Genomic DNA, 21,174 nt, shown 5'->3' with positions numbered 1-21,174 from the left:
CACAGACTCGTCAAGCTGGCACAACAAGATGCCTTTCAAGAGGAGTTAAACACACTCAGCCAGAAACCAGGAAGGCTGCCTTGCAACCACCAACTCTTTCAGCTTGACCCATTCCTCCAAGATGGCATAATGAGAGTAGGAGGAAGGTTGAGGAAGGCATCTGTGCCTCTCGAGTTAAGACACCCAGTGATCCTTCCTAAGGATGGTGCTGTTACAAACCTCATCATTGCACACCATCATAGCAAGATACAACACCAAGGGAGAGGACAAACCCTCAATGCACTGAGAGCCAGTGGTTACTGGATTGCTGGTGGAAGTAAGGCTGTAGCCAATACATCAGGCAGTGCGTACAGTGCAGGAGAGCCCGTGCACCACCAGAGGAGCAACGGATGGCAGATCTACCTAGTGACCGTGTTGATCCCACACCACCATTCACTTATTGTGGTATGGACTGCTTTGGTCCTTTTCACACCAAACAAGGTCGCAAAGATCAAAAAACGGTGCGGCCTCCTCTTCACATGTTTTTGCTCAAGGGCAGTGCATATAGAGATGTTGGAGGATTTGACGACCGACGCATTCATCAATGCTTTGCGCTGCTTCATTGCCCTTCGTGGAGCTGTTAGGCACATTAGGTCCGATCAGGGAACTAACTTTATGGGGGCAAGAAACGAGATGGCAAAAGCTCTAAAAGAACTTGATAAGGAAAGAGTGACTGCATACCTAGCAGAAAATCAGTGCGACTTCCAGATGAATACGCCCCACTCTAGTCATGCTGGAGGTGCATGGGAGCGTCAAATCCGAACAGTGAGAAGCGTACTGAGCACGGTCCTTGCCTGCAGTGTGGGAAGGTTGGATGATGCCTCATTAAGGACATTCCTTTATGAAGCCATGTGCATCGTGAATAACCGCCCACTCACTGTTGATAACATCAACGACCCCAAAAGCTTTGAGCCACTCACACCGAACCACTTAATCACCATGAAATCCTCAATCCCACTTCCACCTCCAGGTAAATTTGTCAAGGAGGACCTGTATGCTAAGAAACGCTGGAGAAGGGTTCAGTATCTGACCGAGCAATTTTGGCACAGATGGAGGAAGGAATACCTGGCCAATATTGCTCTGAGACAGCGGTGGCATACACCAAGACGTAATGTGGAGGTGGGTGACATTGTGATTCTCAAAGAGGAAGATGTTCCTCGCAATGAATGGAAACTCGCTAGGGTTGTGGAAGCACATGAGGATGATGATGGACTTGTACGGAAGGTGACAATCCAGACTGGTGATCGGAAGTTAGGAAATGGAGGCGAACGCCTCGTCCAACCTTCCATCATCCAAAGACCCATTCAGAAATTAGTGGTCCTGGTAAAAAACAGCTAAAATTGGGAAAAATGTCATTCATTGATTACATTTTCCTTCCAAAATAGAAGTCATTATGCTGTACTTCATGCACATGTTATGGAGATGTAAATTGTTCATATTGTTGAATTCACTGTTGAGAAAAGAATATTGTTTATGTCAATGCAAGAGTGTTTAAAAACAGCAACATGGTGCTTGAGAATTACCATTGATTTAATGAACAATGCAAGTGTATTTACATTCACAATTGTAATAATCAAAGGTAATTGGTGGGAGTGTAGCTGACGCTGAAATGTTTGTGTTGGTTGCCATGACAACACCAGTAGCGCATCTGAGATCGTTATGTTGTTTTCTGTTTGTTTTCATTATTTGGTACTCATGTTTGTGTACATTTGCAGTAGGAAAAGATAATCTGTGATCCAGCAATACATCCTGCTTGTAAGAAACGTTTTGTTAAAACATTATTGTGAAGTAGTCACTTCCTGTGAGTCGCGGGAACCGGAAGTTGTGCGCGGGAGAGACAAGACAGAGCGGTAACACGGCGGACTTTTTGGAATGTACATCTTTTCTACTGCTGGTTTTACAAGGCGTACACGGTAAAAAGCATTACGCTGTTATTTGTTTAACACTTGTGCACTTTGTGAAAAGAAATATGTCGCTGAGATGAATATATGTGCTATTGATATTATTTTTTACTTGTTTCTAGTTTTCACGGTGCTCCATGATTGTGAGCGGAATAAAAGTATTGTGGACATCAGTACGAAGCGTGGATTCTTTCGACCAGAGTAGATACACTGAGGCTTTAATTGAACTCACAGGCAAAGCCCTGTGCAAACCATGATTCTGACTCTGAGGTAAATCACTGCTATAAAACATTACAGTGAAACTGAGCGAGTGAAACTGAAATAAGAAACTGCAAATTACAGCACACACAACCAAAGCTGTCAACATATTTCAGGCTTATGTCGCAAACTTCATCATTCACAAGGCTCAAAAACAAGAAGTCAAAGGATTTGAACAAAAAAAAAGGTAGTGTTAGTGGGAAAAGTGGGACATTAAGTTGTGTTTTTATGTGATTTTTTCATCCTAAAGGAGGTAAGGAAGTCTCTTTTGTGTGTTTCATAAATCAACATAAATTAATTAAGATTCATGTGTTTGATTATATCGGCAGGCAACAGATAAATTTACATTAAAATTATTTAAACAGCAGGAAAGTATTGTGAAAATATTGCAACTTTGTAATTATAAAGTGTTTATTTTTAAGCTCCTCTTAGCAGTCAGGCATGAGCATACAAATATGCTTTATAGATTAAAAACAACTGTCAGCTTCATGGAGGATTCAAACCCAGCACCTACTAATAAAAGTCAGCTTGGTAACCAACACAGACACTGAAACACTGAGAAGTGTGACACCACTTTTCTCTCTCACACATTTCTCTGTCAGCTAATTAAACAGATGCAGTTAATGTTGATTTCTTAAAATTATTGTATTCATGGTTACAGTTGTGTTGTGTAAAACAACTAAAACAAGGTTGGTTGGCACACAGAGAATGAAGGGCCAGGTTTAAATAATATAAGTATTTAATTTGCAGCAGAAAAGGTTAATATTTCAACCAAATAACAATGTGTATCATGTTAGTGTGTAGAGTATGTTTGAATGTGAGTGTGTGTCTTTCTTGCCCTCAGTGTCAGCCTGACATCTACTGACAATATCGGCTTAGTGTCCAAAATGCCACTGAGGTCCAGCTTTAATGTCCACTGAGGACTTTTTGATGGGCGGTCATAGAAAGAGAGATTCTATTGTTACCTTATTACTACTGCCTTTAGTAAGGTGCCGTAAATTCATTTTCTGACATGATGCTAATATCAATTTAAAAAGTGTCCCTTTGATTTTTTGAACAGTGTAACAATAAATGTTTACAAAAACAAAAAAGCATCCTTATTTGATAACACTAAATGTGGAAGACCCTAAATTCTTACTGGATCAAAGATGATCAAGTGTTTGTTCCTATAAATATAATAAAACTTCAAACTTGTCAATCTTTCATCTGCAGCTTGCAAAGCTTTCAATAATATGCTGCTCATAGACAGGAAGCACTCTGGTTTTATTTAGTCTCATTTTAATGCACAAAGACTGCAGCACGATCAATTTTTTAACAAATGTAACTTTTATACCATGCAACTGTACAAAAACCCATCAGTCGAATCTCTGTAATGAAACACGAGTACAAAATAACATCATTTATAAACATCACATTAAAGAGAAAAGTGCAAAACAACAAGAATTTAATTCCCAGCAACAAAGTCCCAGGATTGAAAAGTAAACACTTAAAGCATCTGTGCTTTCCATCAAAGTGATGGAAAAGCAGTAAGGCTGAAGTAACAGAGGTTCTGAATATAATTCACACTTTCATATTATTGTAGGGTCTTTGCAATATAAAGCACCTTAAGGCAATCTGTTGTTGTGATTTTGTACTACATGAATATAAAAATGAAATGCATTGAACTGAGACATTCACTGTGGCTCAAGTAAAAGAAAAATAGTAGTAGTGGTAAAATAGTATTCATTTTAAATGTTGGCAGTGCTTGCCTTTATTTGTTCATAAAGTATGAACAAACTATATGGGAATGGGGATAAAACACACACAACAGATTTGTGTCTACATGCTGTTAATAAACTAGTAAATGAGGGTCAATCTGACCCAAAAACTGTGACTGAATGTCAGCATCTTGCAGGAATAGTGGTGGTCAACAACTTATTGCAAGTTTCTATTTTATAAATAGATTACACTAAAACTTTTCTTATAGGCAGCCTTGTGTAACAGATGTTAAAATATAGATCACTCTCAAGCTGCAAAGATTTAGGGTAATCTGCTACGGAGATCTTAGCTGCTCAAAACTGATGATTCAGCCGGCTTTAGAGGCTCAGTGGGAAGAATTTTGTACACATACGTTACTTTTCCTTTTTTTTTTTTTTCCAAACCTCCCAAACTCCCATCTAACTGACAGCTTTTACTAAGATTCAGTCACTAACCTGAGATGTTTTGTTTCATTTATACAAATTTTAAACCTGCCTGATCACATTTAGTTATCACTCTTTATCCAATCAGATTTTCATCTTCGGATAAATCTGCCAGGACATCGTATGGGTTGTTAGAAATGCCTGAGAGAGTATTCCTGCGCGGAGACCTTGGAATGCCTATACGAGGCCGTTTCTCAGACAGACTCGTTGAACGGGGAAGACGTTTTTCTGTTGAATCTGGAGGATTGGATGACGCAGCATCATTAGTTATTGAGACAGGAGAACGTCTTCCGTGACTGTTTCTTCTCATCTGTGGGCTGCGTGCTGGATTTTGTCCTGAAGCAACAGGTTTTGGGTCCTTGGTCTGGGGTAAGGTGCCAGATTTTGGATGGCTGCCGTTGGCTGAGGATGCTGGCTTGAGGGGCTTGCTTTGGTAGGGAGACTTTGGTGGGGGTGGGATGCCACATTCAGAGGTGCCTGGTGAGGATCTAGGGTTATTTGAGGACTGGCTGGACTGTTGTGCTGGACTCTGCCTGGATTTGAGGTCATTCAGCTCTTTAGTTAATCGCTTGATCTCATCTTCCTCCGAGCTCGATTTTTGTCCTCCCACTGTATGAACACAAACAAATATACAGTTAGCACTTCTTTCACTCCTGATGGTCACTGATCTTACAACAAAGACAAATGTTAGTGAATGAAAAAATACTTAGTAATAGTTAAACATAGAGCGAAAAAAAACTGACTTACCAGACAAGTAACCTCTCTGGACTAAAAAGTGCGCAAGAGCACAAATACACACAACTACGATTGCCATCACTACAGCAGTGATTACGATGGTTTGAGTGTAGGATTTCATGCATTCATCTGAAATGATTAAAAAAGATAAAGCATTAACAATGGGATAAATTAAAAATCATTACACGAGGAGATGATCTCCATAGTTTGTTTTCTAAGCTGCTTTTAACTGAAATGTTACCACTAAGGCTTTACATATCAACGCATAGTAATATAAATATAAAAATATGATCTGGGTCGTACAGTTTGAAAATAATTTAATTACAAAATGTGTCTTTATTTATTTAACAAAAATTAAGACAAAATGCAAAAGGAAAACCAAAGTACACCCTTAATGCCTTCATAGGAATAAAGAGGGTAAGCAGCCAGCTGCAGCTGATCAAACGCACTTGATTAATTGATCATGAGCAATAAAAGTCTGCAGGTCTGGAGCATTCAAGTGTGTGCTAACACAATGCAACAACTCTGCCGTGAGCAGACATCCCAGCAAATTCACCCCAAGGTCAGATCAATGCGCAAAAAAAAGGACTCCAGCAATGATCTTATTGAGGCAACTGTTGTTGATCATTAATCTGGGATAGGTTAAAAGGCCATTTGCAAATACCCTTCAGTCCATAGTTGGACAGTGCAAAAGATTATTGACAAATGGAAACAGTTCAGGACAGCTGCCAGTCTAACAGGAGTAAATGTCCCTGCAAATTCACCCCAAGGTTCAGATGGTATAATTTGGGTCATACAGTGGGATAATGATCCCCAACACAGCAGCAGATCTACAACAGAATGGCTGAAAAAGGCGTTGCAATGGCCCGGTCTAAGTCCACAACCCAAACTGACTCAAATGCTGTGGTGAGACAGGAGCAACTGACACAATGTAGTGAAGAAGAGTGGACCAAAACTCCCCCAAAACAGTGTGAGACACTGATAAAGTTATGCAAAAAGCAATTACACCAAGTTATTACTCCCAAGGTGTTTTCAAAACTACTGATTCATGGGCTGTATGTGGTTTCACGTTGCTTATGCATCTTCTGTTAAATAAATAATCACAAAATGTAACATGTCATGCTGTTGTTCATCTCAGGTTGTATTTAAATAACTTTAGAGATATTAAAATAAATATTTAGAATGATTGCTTATCTGTAGCCCATATACATTGAGCTGCAGGAGTAATGCGATGTTAGAAGATATACTAACAACTTAAACACGTTTGTTTTTTAAGATCCAAAATATAGTTAAATTTGATTGTTATTTACTGAGATTCAACAAGTTACTGTTTTTAATCTAAGTCTAAATCTAATTTAAATATCAATTATTTATTCATCCAGGTGTTTGTTAAAGTTCTGGTGTACCTGATATGTAAATCTCTGAGTCCCTGGTCTGGTTTACCTCAGGCTGGTGAACTCTGCAGGTGACCCTGTGATCAAAAGACACATATTTAGGATTTATTCCTTTGCTATTCTAGAAAAATAAGAAAGTGTGCACACAGAAAATATTCTGAAAACATATCCCACTTAGTTTAACTAAATGACCCAGATTGAGCCACTTTAAGTTTGAGTATTAATACTGTAATGAAAGCTGTTGGTAGCAGTCTGCAGAGTGACTCTTCTTTTGACCGTGAAGCATCCCAAAGACTCTTTATCTCTCTTTGGGTCTTCAGCACTGATTTCATTTCCCTGAGCATCAAGAAATCTAATCGTAGGCTCAGGAAACCAACACTTAGCCTCACACTGCAGAGTCAGTCCACCTCCCACATCTGGAACAACTGAGAGTGTCGGCTCAGAAACAGCACCTGCAAAAATATTCATTATTCAGGCTGTTGTCTGTGACCAACATTTCAGTTCAAATGTCCACAGAAAACTGTGAGAAACAATTAGGAAATCTCATCTGAGCTTTAAGAGAGAGATACATAACTAAAGAATCTGCATTTGAACCCAAGAGAACGTTTGTCACAAATGATGTGGGTGAAAATGCCCTCTGTTACTGCTGCTTAGAATAAAGAATGAAATCTGTGAAATGCACTCCTCAGGTTGTTTAAAGAAACATAAACCAAAACGTGAGGCGCGTGCAGACTTACAAAGTGAAGAAAATTACTTTAGAGCTGCATTTAATCCCCCTAATCTTTGAGTGGACATACCTACAAACAGCTCCACTCTTGCGATGACCGTTTTCGGGTTCCTAACAATCGCACACCGGTATGTTCCACTGTCATTTCGCTGCACGTTGGACATCACCATTGACAGGTTTCCATGGTGAAGTTCATCCCTGATGAGGTTTGTTCTGTACTGAAAGACTGGATTCTTCATCTCGAAGGTCTCACATCCATCTCGGTACAGGAAGGCAATATCTGGAGGTAAACCCTCCCTACTCCACTCCACTGCTGGTACATCGTCGCTAGCAGTGGTGCTGCAGGGCAGGAGGACAGTTTCACCTGCAGAGGCTACGATCTTTGGTACATTGTTTGCTGAGGCTGCTGTTCCTGTGAAGAGAAAAAGGCATAAAACATGGAGTAGGTCATGACTGTGTTTTAAAAAGAGTTCTCCTAACACCTTTTATCTGTGTAGCAACAATATCGTTACTCATCACACAAACCTTTTTATTAAATTTAAAGCATGCACATTTATAGGGTGCAGCTTCTTATTAGAAACCCAGAGGACAACAGATTACTCATACATATAGGGCATGTGTACGTATGAGTAATGCCTGTGGCTTCAGACGCCGCTAAACACTTAGTTTCAGGCAGTTTCTCTGCTTGGCTCTGTTTGATGTTGGAGAAAACTAAAATAGATAAAGATGCTGCAAATAAGGAATATTTTGTGTGGAAAGGTGCTAAAAGACCTCAATAACCAAACCATGAAGATGAAACTCAGAATAGTAAACCCTCTTTAACTTTTTTAACAAAAAGAGGGACTACAAATCTACTAGTAGGGCCCCTACAGATAAGAAATCACCAATCTGCTCTAAACACATATCTGCATTAGAAAGAAAGGATGTGGAAATGATCTTTCAAGGGTTGTTTTTTTTCTCTGGCTTGTAAATCGTTAAAGCAACGCAAAAGGTCACGCACATGTGCAGTGAGAATACTTCTGAAAGTAAATTTATGTCTGTTTGATGTCGACTACTTCTGCACTTTTGTCCTTGTGAAACTGCTGAACTCTCTGGGGTTATACAAGTCTGTCTGCACAGCACGATCACAAGCTGAGCAGAGACAAACATTTACAGCTACCTTTAACTTCTTCAACAGAACTGAAAGACGATTACAGGATGCAACATGAATAATATGAAGGGCCACATTTAATAGGAAGGGGGAGGTGTGTTTACCAAACATGCCACTGATATACTCTAAACATCCTGTGAAATTGTCCCTGAAATCTAAAGGATAAAACTCAGGCAGTGAAAATCTGTCACTGAAGCTGCTTTTGGAAGTTTCAACAACAAACACATGTTGGGCTTTGATAGATCAGGGCCCTGTTTCAGAAAGCCGGTTTAGTGCAAACTCTGAGTAAGTATACCCTGAGTTAACGAAAACTCTGGGTTTTCGGTTTCACAAAGCGAGTTTAGATTAATTCTGAGTGAGTTACTATGACGACACACTCCGTGAAGCTAACCTGCCCCCTAGCAGGTTTACTTCAACTAACCCTGACCTTCTCCGCCTCTTTGTCGGAAACCTGACTGTAGGAAGTGTCAGACATGGCGTGCCCCTTCCTTGAAGAGCCAGTAGATGTTGAAGCCCAAATTCTCCACAGAGCTCTCCGCCGGGAGAGAGTGATTAGAGCGCTTTGGACATTTTATCATTTCCTGATGATTTTCTGTGTGAACGTTACCGTTTTCAGCACAATCCATAATTTATTTGAATAACATCCTCAGGCCTTATATTGCTCATGTGACACATCGCGGACATTCTCTCAGTTCTGTACATATTATTTGTATTGCACTTCGTTTTTTTTGCAAACGGGAGCTTTCTGTATAATATTGGTGACGCTGAGCACGTTTCCAAGGCTACCGTCTGTCGGGCAGTCAGGAATGTTACAGTTGCACTGAAACGTCTCCTGTACTCGTTTGTGGTGTTCCCGGTCATAGACCCACAAGATTTATCAAAGAGGATTCCACAAAATTGCAGGTATCAGGATGAACAAAACTTAATTCATGATGTGGTGATACTTGAACTACTGTGAGATTATTCTGTTATCATATGTTACCATATATATGTAATCAAAGTAGTTGAATTATGATACTGCTGTAGATCATATTATACCCTTAATATAGAGTGTGTGATCAGTATGTAGTTTTAGTTTGCATTATACTTCTGACCTAAAAGAGTGTGAAAATCATTAGATCTATTGGATTGACCTGTATTATTCGACACTGTTGAACGTGTTACATGGTTTCTTGACATTTCATACTGCTGAATCATGAAGAGAATGTTGGGTGCAGAAGGCCTTGTTGTTCTGATAGCAGAAGAGACAGACCACATTCCATACCCCACCTTTACAGAGAGCAGAAAGACAGGGAGCCGAGGTCATAACTTAGGCACCGTGTGAGAGAAAGAATGTGAATGTTTAGGCTTTTACGACTAGGTGGGGGCCACTAGAGGCTATAAGAAGCTGAGTAACCCGTCACCATTTTGAGACTTGCTGTGACCCTCTGCAGGCAGGTCTCCCCCATCATGATGGTTTTATGCTCAAAAGTGTTGAATTGTATGGAAATAAATGATTGTTGATTGAGCATGTATACACCGAGTATTGTCCTTCCTTCAGCCCAAAGATTAAAAGAATTGGGAGATTTTAACACTACTACTTAGATTTTACATTTATTTTCAGGGTTCCCAGGCTTGATTGGCTGTATAGATGGCACTCACATTCCATTCTGCTGCTTGAAGTGTTCCATTTCCAAAAGCATTTTTTATTTTCTTGATCAAATAGGTCTTGTACAGCTGCTTTACAGGGAGCTATTGAAACACAGAAAATAGCATTGACATTCATAGTACATGCCTACTTAGGGTTGGTTGTAAATCAGTGCTGAACATCTTACTGAGGAAAGGTTTGTTGGAGAAGTGGCTGGACCCTCTTCCTCTACATTTTTATATTTCATTTTTACTTGCTGCCAGGAACGTTTGGGGCCTGTTGGGTTGCACCTGCGCTCACATCACATCACAAAATAAAATGTATAAAATAAAAAATAAAATGAAATATAATAAAATAACGTGTTAAATGGGTGGAAATCCCTAGATCAATGTTTAAATTAACACTCACGCATTGACTCTGTCGGCTATGTATTGCCATGCATGCTCCCTTTCTTTTGCAGCTGAGGCTGTGTTACTTTTTTTTCCAAAAATTTGCATGTTATCGGCATATGCTGCCATCAGAATTTCGGCCTCAAGCGCTGTAAAATACATTGACCGCGCCTTCTTTCCCTCCGTCTCCATGGTGACTCGCTTAATCTGTGCTCCACTAATCAGGGCTTTATGCGCGCGCTTAACTTGGGGTTAAAGCAACTCCGCGTTGATTGAACTAATTGTTATCAGCCTTTCTGAAACTGAATATTCCGAGTTGGACAGTTCGGGGTTACTCAATCCTGAGTATCATTTTTAACTCTGAGTTTTCTAAACCGGCTTTCTGAAACAGGGCCCAGGACTTTAACTGTTAGTCAACATTCAGAGCAAACACTGTCTAACTGCCCTGCACACGCCCATAAAAACCAGAGCAGTCACATACCTACAGTACAAGACAGTACAATGTTTTTCTATATTGTTATGGTGTCATTGTCCTAAGATTATGCTAATCTATATTCAATCACATATTTCAGTTTATGTTCTTATTATATTTGTCCAATCTCTGTGAGTAATAAAGACTTTACTATCTTATCTTTTCTTTTCTTTTCTTATCTTAATAGGTTTCACACTTGGCAGCAAGGACTGCAAAAAAGCGTTTATGATAAATTCAAATCCGATTAACATGCTGTGACATGACCTTAAACAGCTGTCCATGCTGGGAAACCCTCCAGTCTGACGGGATTAAACCAAAACGCCAAAGGAGAGTGGGCCACAATTTCCCCACGGCGAAGTGAAACACTCACTGCCACTCATCGAAGCAAAACCCACTTCCTGTTTTACCTTTTAATTCTTTCGACAAATGCAAACATCTGCTCACTGAAGTTGACGCTTTTAGCACATAATAGACAACACAAGATCACACTCATGTTAGCAGCGTTAATACAGAACCAACAGGGACAGACCTTTAAAGCCTTAAAGCCCGACTTCACAGTCGTCGCTTTTAAACACATGAAGATCGTTATCTCTGTTTCTCAGATATACGACTTCTCTTTTCGAAACATAGCGCTGTAGTCTCGCCGTTATGGGATGTTTTATGATCTTATAAGTTGTGTCCTTTTTTTTCTTTTTTCTCATAGAGTAATCAGGAGATTTTTTTTGTCCTTACCTTTCCCCCACTTTTTTTACACTCCTTTTTCTTGCGCTTCTGTAAAGTTACATTGTCACTCCTCAATAAAAACCTACACTTTGCCTGCATTTTTGGAAAAGTGCATCGACTTGCGCATTAACAATTCATTTTTACTTTGTTCGGTAATTCCATCTAATGGCAGCTTTCCGTGAATCAACTGAAGTACGAAGAAACCTTTAAAACCTGACTATTCTCAGACAACTTCTGCCTTCTGAACGGGCTCGTTTTGACCGAGGCAGCTGCTGCACGGAGATCGTCCTCGGCAGCGTTTATAACAAATATGTTAATGCCTGGTTTGGAAACTGGAGCGTGGAAAAGCCATCCACACCCGAAACACTCTTCTACGGTCGCCTTTATCCAAATCCTACCTGTGCAAGAAGACAGGGCGGCGAGGAGCAGCAACACAGAGACACTCATGGATGAAACACAGAAAAAGTGACCTGCTGGATGCACGGGATTTTAAAAAATGGGAAGGTAAAAAAGCAAAAAAGGTCCCAAACTTTCTTAAACTCTTCCGTACATCCTCTCCAGGGAAGAGCCTGAAGCAAAATGATGAACTACGGTTTGGCAAAACAGGAAGTAGGAGGGTCGGTAACAGTTTTATCATACATTTTTAAATTGTATTTATTTATTTCTTGCTGTGTTTGGGAGATTTGAATAACTGAACTCCTTTGAAACTATTTAGAAAGGCTTAAAATAAAATACAAATTGAACTCGAAACTCAACTGACTTCGTCTACCTCTAATCAGCTGACTGAAGGAGGCGGACCGAAGGCTCGCTGGCTGCGGCTCCTCCTCCTGCGGGTCCTGGTTGTTACACCATGCAGCTGTAGAACCTGCTGAGGATCTTGGCCGACATATCAAATTTCCTCAACCTCCTCAGGAAGTACAGCCACTGTTGAGCCTTCTTGACCAGTTGTGTGGTATTCAGTGTCCAAGTGAGGTCCTCAGAGATGTGGACACCCAGGTACCTAAAGCTGCTCACCCTCTCCACTTCACTCTCCCGGATAAACAGCAGCTGGTGAGGCCTCCTCTTCTTCCTATCATCTCCTTTGTCTTATCAGTGTTGAGGGTGAGGCTGTTGTCCTCACACTATGACACCAGCCTGGCCACCTCTCTCCTATAAGCCGCTTCATCCCCTCTAGTAATGCAACCGATCAGTGCAGTGTCATCCGCGAACTTCAGTATGACATTCTCTTTGTTGGAGGTGACGCAGTCGTGGGTGAACAGGGTGTAGAGGATGGGGCTGAGGACGCAACCCTGTGGGACGCCAGTGTTTGTGATGATGCTGGCTGAAGTCCTGTTGCCAATCTTGACAGACTGAGGCCTCCAGTCATATAGGGTGGGTTGCAGGCCGAGTGTTGCCAGCTTGTGAATGAGTTTGTGAGGGATGACTGTGTTGAAGGCGGAGCTGTAGTCAACAAAGAGTACCTTGATGTAGGAGTCATTATTTTCCAGGTGGGAGAGGGAATAGTGAAGGTCAGCAGCGATGGCGTCTGACGTGGACCTGTTGGGCTGATAGGCATACTAAAGGGGATCCACAGTGTGTGGAATATTGCTCTTAATGTAGGCCAGCACCAGCTTCCAGGGTTATTTACAAATGGGACAGTGAGGCTGAGGAGGTCCTACAAGACTGCTTTGACACAACTGACTGGCAGATATTTGTGGATGCAGCTGATGGCAACATCAATGAACTCACAGACTCTGTCATTGGATATATTGGAAAGTGCATGGATGATACCATCACAAAAACCACTGTCCGCATATATCCAAATCAGAAACCCTGGGTAAATAAAGACGTTCGTGCCAAGCTAAAAGTGCGGACCTCTGCCTTTAACTCCGGGGATGCTGATGCATATAAAGCAGCCAGGTATGACCTCCGAAAGTCCATAAAAAAGGCCAGAAAGGACTACAGGGACAAAATGGAGTCCAGCTACCACAGCTTTGACACCAGGCGACTGTGGAATGGACTGCGCTGCATCACTGACTACAAGAAGGTCAACACAGTCAGTGTTCAGCCCACTGCATCTCTCGTAGACAAGCTTAACAACTTCTATGCTTGTTTTGACGCAGACAACAGAGAGCAGATCCTCTACCCTCAGGAGGACAGTGAGGCTGCAACTTTAACTCTGAAAACAGAAGCTGTGAGATGGACTTTTAAAAAGGTCAATCCTCACAAAGCTCCAGGACCGGACGGCATCCCAGGCCGGCTACTCAGAGTGTGTGCAGACGAGCTGGCAGAGGTGTTCACCAACATCTTCAACCTCTCCCTGAGGCAGTCAGTGGTCCCCGCGTCCCTCAAAGCATCCACCATCATTCCTGTTCCCAAAAAATCAGTGGTCTCCTGTCTGAATGACTACTGTCCTGTTGCACTGACATCCGTCATCATGAAGTGCCTGGAGCGGCTGGTCAAAGGTCACATCTGCTCCTCCCTCCCTGACACACTGGACCCTCTTCAGTTTGCCTATCGGACAAACAGAGCCAGGGAGGATGCCATCGCCCTGGCAACGCACACCACCCTCACTCACCTGGAAAAAGGGAATACATATGCAAGGATGCTCTTCATCGACTACAGCTCGGCATTTAACACCATCATCCCCTCAAAACTTGCCACGAAGCTCGTCAACCTTGGGCTGGGAACACCAATCTGCAGATGGATTCTAAACTTGCTCACAAACAGGCCCCAGGTGGTGAGAGTTGGTAAGCACACCTCCTCATCACTCATCCTAAATACAGGTACGCCACAGGGCTGTGTGCTTAGCCCCCTCCTATATTCCCTGTTCACACATGACTGTGTTGCTAAACACGAGTCCAACATCATCATCAAGTTTGCGGATGACACAACCATCATAGGCCTCATCACAGACAATGATGAGATGGCCTACAGAGAGGAGGTGATGGCACTGTACGAGTGGTGTCTGGAAAATAACCTGTCTCTTAACATCAGCAAAACTAGAGAAATGATAGTGGACTACCGGAAACGACCAGTCAGGGAACACCAGCCCATCCATATCAACGGTGTCAAGGTCGAAAGGGTCAGCAGCTTCAAATTCCTTGGAGTCAACATCACCGAGGACTTCTCCTGGACCCTTCACACAGACACTGCTATCAGGAAAGCTCGTCAGCGACTCTACTTCCTGAGGAGGCTGAGGAAGTTTGGCATGAACGCGAATATCACCTCAAATTTCTACAGGTGTGCAATTGAGAGCTTGCTGACGAGCTGCATTACAGTTTGGTACGGAAGCTGCTCTGCCAGCAGCCGTAAATCACTACAGAGGGTGGTGAAGGCAGCAGAGCACATCACTGGCACGAGGCTTCCTGCCATTCAGGACATTTATCTTCAGCGATGCCTCCGTAAAGCACACAGCATCATCAAGGACCACAGCCACCCAGCACATCAGCTCTTCTCCTTGTTACCATCTGGCAGACGTTACAGGAGTCTGTCTGCTCGGACTACAAGACTTAAAAACAGTTTTTACCATCAAGCCATATGACACCTCAACCACAACACTTAAACACACACAGCACAGTCCACAGGACACACTCAGAAGCTACCCTGCAGCTTCACAAGTACTCTGTATAATCTGCACTGGTCACTCCACTTTATTGATATTTATATTTAAAAAAGTGCAATACTGTAATAACTACCACTAAAAAACTTTTGTACTGTTCAGTTTGTGCTGCTGCTCATTCCTGTGCAATATCCCATCTGCCCCCCCCACCTCACATTCCTATTTCAGATTTTCTTTATTTAATCACTAGTGTGTACATATATTTATATATACATATATATTTAGTCACTTAACTGAAAATCTCCTTTCTCTTTTACTACGTCTCTCTATTATTTTGCTCTTTACTATTTTTCTATTTATTTTTTATTATTTTCTTCTACTGTACCATTCTGCTGAGTGACTGTCTTCTGCTCGTCAAATACATTTCATTGCGATGTTGACCCTGTGCTAACTTGCATATGACAAATAAAACTGAAAACTGAAACACCACTCTCTCAAAACACTTTGCAATGATTGGAGTGAGTGCCACTGGTCTTTAGTCGTTTAGGCAGGTGGCTGCGCATATTTGCATAATGACTGAAACTAGTACCACTGAATGAACAATGGGCTGGGAGGTCAGTTCCTTGCTCATTAATATGCAAATTATCAACAACCACTGATCAATGGCCATGAGTACCATTCACAGAGAGTTGGGAATGGCTGCAATCACAGCATTGTAAGATGGTGACAGATTAGGCCCCCTCCTCGATTCAGAGATGGTCTTTCCCTTTTCACGTAAATAGCCTCCTTGACTCCGCGCTCAAACCAGCGTTCCTCCCTGTCCAGGATGTGTACATCCTCATCATTGAAAGAGTGTCCACTGGCCTGTAGGTGTAAATAGACTGCAGAGTCCTGGCCTTACTAATGAATGTTATTTTGTTTCAGGATACATGATACCTGCCATTATCCAAAGACACATCTGCTTACCTGTATCTTTTGCCAGTTTCTCCTGTTCTTTTCTCTTTTTTCTAAACTGAGGACCTGATGGCTTTGAACTTTTCTTGTCCATCTTCCATTGGTTTTAATTTTGCACTCCACAACACAGACTAATAGACCTACACCTTGTATAGACTTTTTTTTTCTGAGATTTCACACAACCCATTAAAAATAATTAATACATAATGGGATTGAATTGACAACATTATGAATGAAATGCGCACTATTTTGAAGTAGCCCGCCTCTCTCCTTACCACAGGTTTTGTGTGAGACTTTAGCACAGCAGTAGCATCAAGCAGGTGCACCGAGGGCACCGCTCACTTTTCTGGTATATGTGTGTGATACAAATTATCTGTATCTGTCTGTATCACAATGTCTTCAGTTTTTTGTGTTTGTTGTAGGGCTGCCAACGTTAACGCCGTCATCACGCTTAACGCCATTAAATTTTTTTTTTTAACGCATTCAACCCCTCTGGAGCGGAGAATGGACAAACTTTGGACAAACTGCCCGAATGCATTGACAGAGACATTTCAGGGATTTTGAGTCATTCTGCGCTCCAAATGGATTGATTTCTTTAACATTTTTAATTGCGTTAATCGTGATGACAGCATTAACGTTGACAGCCCTAGTTTGTTGTTTTGTTTTATTTTGTGAACTGGTTATTAACTGTGGCAGCCAGCCAGAGAATCCCCCTTCCCCCCCCTCTCCTCCCTGTGTTTGGCAAGCAGCAGGCGAACCTCACAAACGGAGGGCGCCTTTACTCCACGCAAATGGGCAATAGAAAACCGATTGGTGCCCATGCAATCCTCAAAAAGCGCTTGCATGATGTCGGGGCAGCGTGGGTGCTAGCAGCTTTTTTTTTTTTTTTTCAATGCCATGATGCCGCACCCCACCCCGCCCATATCAAAAACCGGAGAAGAATTTACTGGAGCAAAGCAGAATTGACTGGAAATTCCACTCTGGTCTTGTATCTGTTGTGGTTGCGATAGTTTTTACTGTGAGTGTTTATTTTTAGGAGGTAAGATGTTATTATCTCTCTCTTTCTCTCTGTGTCGCGCGTGTACATATATACAGCCTCTCTCTACGCTCTATTACACTCCTTTGTAACTTTCAACAATAGGAATCCTGCAGAGGAATTTGAGTGCTCTCACGAAAAATCCACCTTCTAATGATTCTTAATGTTTAAAATGTTCACGATGTATTTTGTATTTTTTCTGTATATTTACATTGTTGAAAGAAAACTGTGAATCAGTCCCATACGGTAAAAAAAATATATTTTAAAATATACAAAAAATGGCCAAAAAATATATGCGCTAAAATACATTTCAAAATATATAAATATATTTTAAAATGTATTTTATATATTATATTCATAATATATTTTGAAATGTGTTTTAACGCATATATTTTTTGGCCATTTTCTATATTTTGAAATATATTTAAAAATATATTCATAATATATTTTGAAATGTGTTTTAACGCATATATTTTTTGGCCATTTTTCTATATTTTGAAATATATTTCAAAATATATTTCAAAATACAATTTAAACTTATTTAAATAAATAAAAAAGCTTGTAAAAACAAAAATCAGTCAGGTGGAAATTTGGAAAAACTGATCTAAGAAACAAATCGGAAAATTTTACTTTCAAGCTATAAATCAGTGTCACGGCCTAACAACGTTGCTTTGGTCGAGCTGGAGGCAGCCACACCTGCCGCTTGTCACCCACAGCCAGCTGGATTTCTCTCATCAGGAGTAACCTGTTTAAGAGTTTGGCTGAGCCCCAGGCAGTGTAGTATTCTTGAGTTAAACCTGTTGTTCACTTATAAGTATGAATGAGTAAAGCGCTTGCTTCCAATTGTGGATTACCTGCTGAGCTATGTATTTGTGTGTTATTGTGTCACCAGGAGTCGGGAGTGGAGTGTCTCATCACGGAGAGAAGTCACGGGTTAGAATTGGGGTTTTGAAGTTGCCATCTTTTGCTTTCAGGAATATTTGCACTGTGTGGGATTCATGGAGATATTGCCACGGGAGACTGCACGATACCACTCTTTTATGCCCGATACTGATGTCATAAATTTGGATATCTGCCGATAAGATATGAATCCGATTTAGTGTATTTTATAATCAATAAAACTTGTTTAAAAAATATCTTGCTGCATTTCGTATAAGTTCATACTCAAGTCTAAACACTAAAGCTATTATGTTAAACTTGTATGCAAAAGATACAATGCACGCAAAATATTTCATAGTTCAGCAATACTGATCAACTCCCAGCAAAAAAAAAAAGGGAGCCACCCTCCGCCTCATGATGCTTAATCGACGTAATCGACTTTAGTTTAATGCACGTGTAAAACAAAAGTGCAGAAATCAATTGTTTTTCTACAACAATTAAATAGATTCAACATCTTTCTTTAGCAGAATTGCAGACTGCACAGATGGTACCTTTCCAAAGGAAAGGGGTAACTTTCTCCGAGATTAAATACCGGTTTGGCAGCAAGTAGAGAGTGTGACGAAACTCCAGACCGCATTCATGTTCTAACCCAAACACACACACACAGGCAGTAGCATTAATATGAATGACTCATAAGAAGGGCGGCGCACGCGGCGCACAGAGGCTGTCGTAAGTAAGGCATTAGCAGATAAAAAGCGAGACAGCTACTGTGCGGCTCACTTTTCTGCCGCACTGACAAGATGAAACTTTCTTGGTTCTTTGTGTTCATTCCTCTTCTTTTTATCAGCGGCGTTTCTGGGAAACTGATTCAAGCCGCTGCAGGAGACGATGTAAAGTTTCCCCTCACAGAGGAGTGCATGAAAGGAAGAGGCACGCTGAAACGTCGCCTGCAGGACAACAGCCTCCATTCAGTCGGGGATCTCGACGGCAGCTGGAAGCCGGCTCCAGGTTATATTAACAGGTTTTTCCAAAGCAGCGACTCTGTGATGCTGACCAGTGCAGACATCAGTGATGAAGGCTATTACGAGTTTGACTGCAACAACCAGAGAGAAGAGAGTGCACAGCTGCAGGTATTCATACCTTCTGATGTTTTTGTACACGAGGGCGAGGATGCCATCCTCCCGTGCCGCTCCATCACAGCAGGTCAGTGGGTGAAGTCTGTGCGCTGGAGGAGAGATGGAGAGGTGGTGCTGGATGTCCGGTCGGGGAAAACCACATATGGAAAAAGCTTTGATGAAAGCCGGGTCTCAATACCATCAGACTGGGACCAACGAGCAAACCTGTCCCTCATCATAAAGCGAGCCGAGGCGAGAGACAGAGGAGTTTATTACTGTGACATCGACAAAGTGGAGAAACACCGCTCCGCTGTCCGCCTGCACGTCTCCACACCACCAACACCACCAACACCACGGAGCACCACATCACAGCCTACAACCACAGAGAGGGTAAGAACACAGACTGCATTTAAATGGTTCACATTTGACAGTAAACAGAAGTCCACTCAGTTACTCTTCCACATGCAAAATCCCACATTCAGCGACACACAGTGCAGATAACAGCCCAGATCAGCAAGCACACAGACAACAGTGACTACAAATGTAGTTAGTCACTGCTGAGCTACTAGAAGGCTGTAAAGTGCATGACAGTGGGTAGTGCAATGCAGGTGCAGATCTACTAAGGCGAGGCGAGGCGGGGCGGGGGGGCGACACTGTAGGAATGAGTTAATATAGGTAATGAGGGTAGCCGGGTCCCTGTAATTTAGTGAAAGCTTTAGCAGAGCCTCACAGTCCACGTCATAACAGACGCCAGTTAAAACTGCTAACTAACATTTCTGCTCTGTCTTCTTGTCCTCTGCAGCCATCAGAGTGCTCTGACTGGTCGTGGAGAACATTCTCCATAACAGCAGCTGTATGTGTGATCGTTGCCCTGCTTGTTTGGCTCTGCTGGTTTTTGAGGAACAGGATAGACAATGTGTGCACTCGAGGTTTTCTCTGCAACGACACAGAGGAGGGAAGAGGAGGGGCTGAAGAGAGCAGAGAATCAGACTGTGACCAACAACACATGCTAAAGTCAAACGGGAACCCTGACTTTACCCACCACTGAGGAATGAAAAACAACAACAGCTAACCCCTTTAAGTATCTGAACTCGCCACCTTTATGACGGTACCACTGTGCAACTCCACTTTCTCAGGTTTACAAATTCCCCGTTTTCCTTCTGCTGAATCTGACTGCTGTTACAATGTTTGAGATTGTCTCTATTATTTTGTCTTCCAATCAATCAAGTAATGCCGCTAAATCGTCTGCTTACATAATCGGCATATAATTTAGCTTCAAGATGGATAAATGAGATCTCTTCAATAATAACATTTATCCCTCACACAAATAAATATGAGCTTCACACTTTTGTGCACACAACCCTAAAATGTAACAGCACAACAATCTGTGTCAAAACCTCATGGAGCAGTTCAATTATTTGTTATTTGTAACGTTTTATAGCACTTTTATTCTGCTTATATTATTATATACTCAGTATATTGTCCTGCTAGTTTGTGTAGATTTACAATCTTTCCTCTGTTTACTTTTCTCTTTGTAAAAAGCCAATAAAGTTGGTAACAAAGTCACGCTCTAACCTGATGCAGATAAAAAGTGAGAGAAAACAATGAATCCTTCATTGTTTGTTTGTCTGCCGTGACGTCTATAAATAACTATTTTGCACTAGCAAAAAGAAGGGAGAGGCTGCTATCCTGAGCCAAGAAACTTTCAGGCTGATCGCTTTACAAACTCGTGAATCCTGTGATGTGACATTGTTCATCCTGTCACAGCCTCTTGTCATCCCTCTCATATGTCATTAGCCCTCATTCCTCAAGAGGTGTAAACACAAGGTTTACCAGAGCAAAGAGGTGAACGGCGCTGTTTTAAAACATAACAATTAAAAATATATATCTACAGGAGATTTTTTTTTAAAAAGGGAGAATTAATACATTTTCATCTGATCCCAGTTTTGATAAGCACAATATACAAAACAGACTTATTTACTCTGAATATGACTTTTTTTAGTAACTTGTTCAAATAATGCTAACGAATTATTTTACCCATATTATTGTAAAAT

General features: G+C 41.4%; 3 protein-coding genes across 4 annotated transcripts; 2 read left to right on the top strand and 1 right to left on the bottom strand.

Annotated features, from left to right (window-relative positions):
• Positions 1-498: 498 nt before the first annotated feature.
• On the top strand, positions 499-3,896 carry LOC120439313. Of its 2 annotated transcripts, none has more exons than XM_039610175.1 (2): positions 499-1,952; positions 2,063-3,896. In XM_039610175.1, exon 1 carries the CDS (start codon positions 550-552, stop codon positions 1,375-1,377), a length of 828 nt encoding a protein of 275 aa, XP_039466109.1. In that variant the 5' UTR covers positions 499-549; the 3' UTR covers positions 1,378-1,952; positions 2,063-3,896. The 2 variants fall into 2 exon arrangements, with proteins under 2 accessions (XP_039466109.1, XP_039466108.1); XM_039610174.1 differs by having other exon boundaries at positions 499-2,210; positions 3,043-3,896.
• Positions 3,443-12,192, bottom strand: LOC116313181 (butyrophilin subfamily 3 member A2-like). The gene is made up of 6 exons (XM_039610172.1): positions 11,994-12,192; positions 7,305-7,646; positions 6,750-6,959; positions 6,520-6,588; positions 5,126-5,242; positions 3,443-4,987 (listed from the first exon to the last, which is right to left on the bottom strand). Exons 1-6 carry the CDS (start codon positions 12,040-12,042, stop codon positions 4,455-4,457), a joined length of 1,320 nt encoding a protein of 439 aa, XP_039466106.1. The 5' UTR covers positions 12,043-12,192; the 3' UTR covers positions 3,443-4,454.
• Positions 12,193-18,713: 6,521 nt separating this feature from the next.
• Positions 18,714-20,683, top strand: LOC116313198. The gene is made up of 3 exons (XM_031730810.2): positions 18,714-18,738; positions 18,853-19,510; positions 19,923-20,683. Exons 2-3 carry the CDS (start codon positions 18,923-18,925, stop codon positions 20,166-20,168), a joined length of 834 nt encoding a protein of 277 aa, XP_031586670.2. The 5' UTR covers positions 18,714-18,738; positions 18,853-18,922; the 3' UTR covers positions 20,169-20,683.
• Positions 20,684-21,174: the final 491 nt, after the last annotated feature.

Source organism: Oreochromis aureus, linkage group 3 (assembly GCF_013358895.1).
Source record: "Oreochromis aureus strain Israel breed Guangdong linkage group 3, ZZ_aureus, whole genome shotgun sequence".
Classification (NCBI taxonomy): Eukaryota; Metazoa; Chordata; class Actinopteri; order Cichliformes; family Cichlidae; genus Oreochromis; species Oreochromis aureus.
This window is presented reverse-complemented; position numbering and strand designations above follow the sequence as displayed.

Excerpts from the sequence above, each read along its gene's own strand:
- LOC120439313 (XM_039610175.1), top strand. The coding sequence starts at position 550 with ATGTTGGAGGATTTGACGACCGACGCATTCATCAATGCTTTGCGCTGC.
- LOC116313181 (XM_039610172.1), bottom strand. The coding sequence starts at position 12,042 with ATGAGTGTCTCTGTGTTGCTGCTCCTCGCCGCCCTGTCTTCTTGCACA. Across the intron at positions 6,589-6,749 it reads CACTCTGCAGACTGCTACCA|ACAGGGTCACCTGCAGAGTT; the intron begins ACAGCTTTCATT and ends TGTCTTTTGATC. Across the intron at positions 4,988-5,125 it reads CCAGAGAGGTTACTTGTCTG|TGGGAGGACAAAAATCGAGC; the intron begins GTAAGTCAGTTT and ends GTGTTCATACAG.
- LOC116313198 (XM_031730810.2), top strand. The coding sequence starts at position 18,923 with ATGAAAGGAAGAGGCACGCTGAAACGTCGCCTGCAGGACAACAGCCTC. Across the intron at positions 19,511-19,922 it reads AGCCTACAACCACAGAGAGG|CCATCAGAGTGCTCTGACTG; the intron begins GTAAGAACACAG and ends TGTCCTCTGCAG.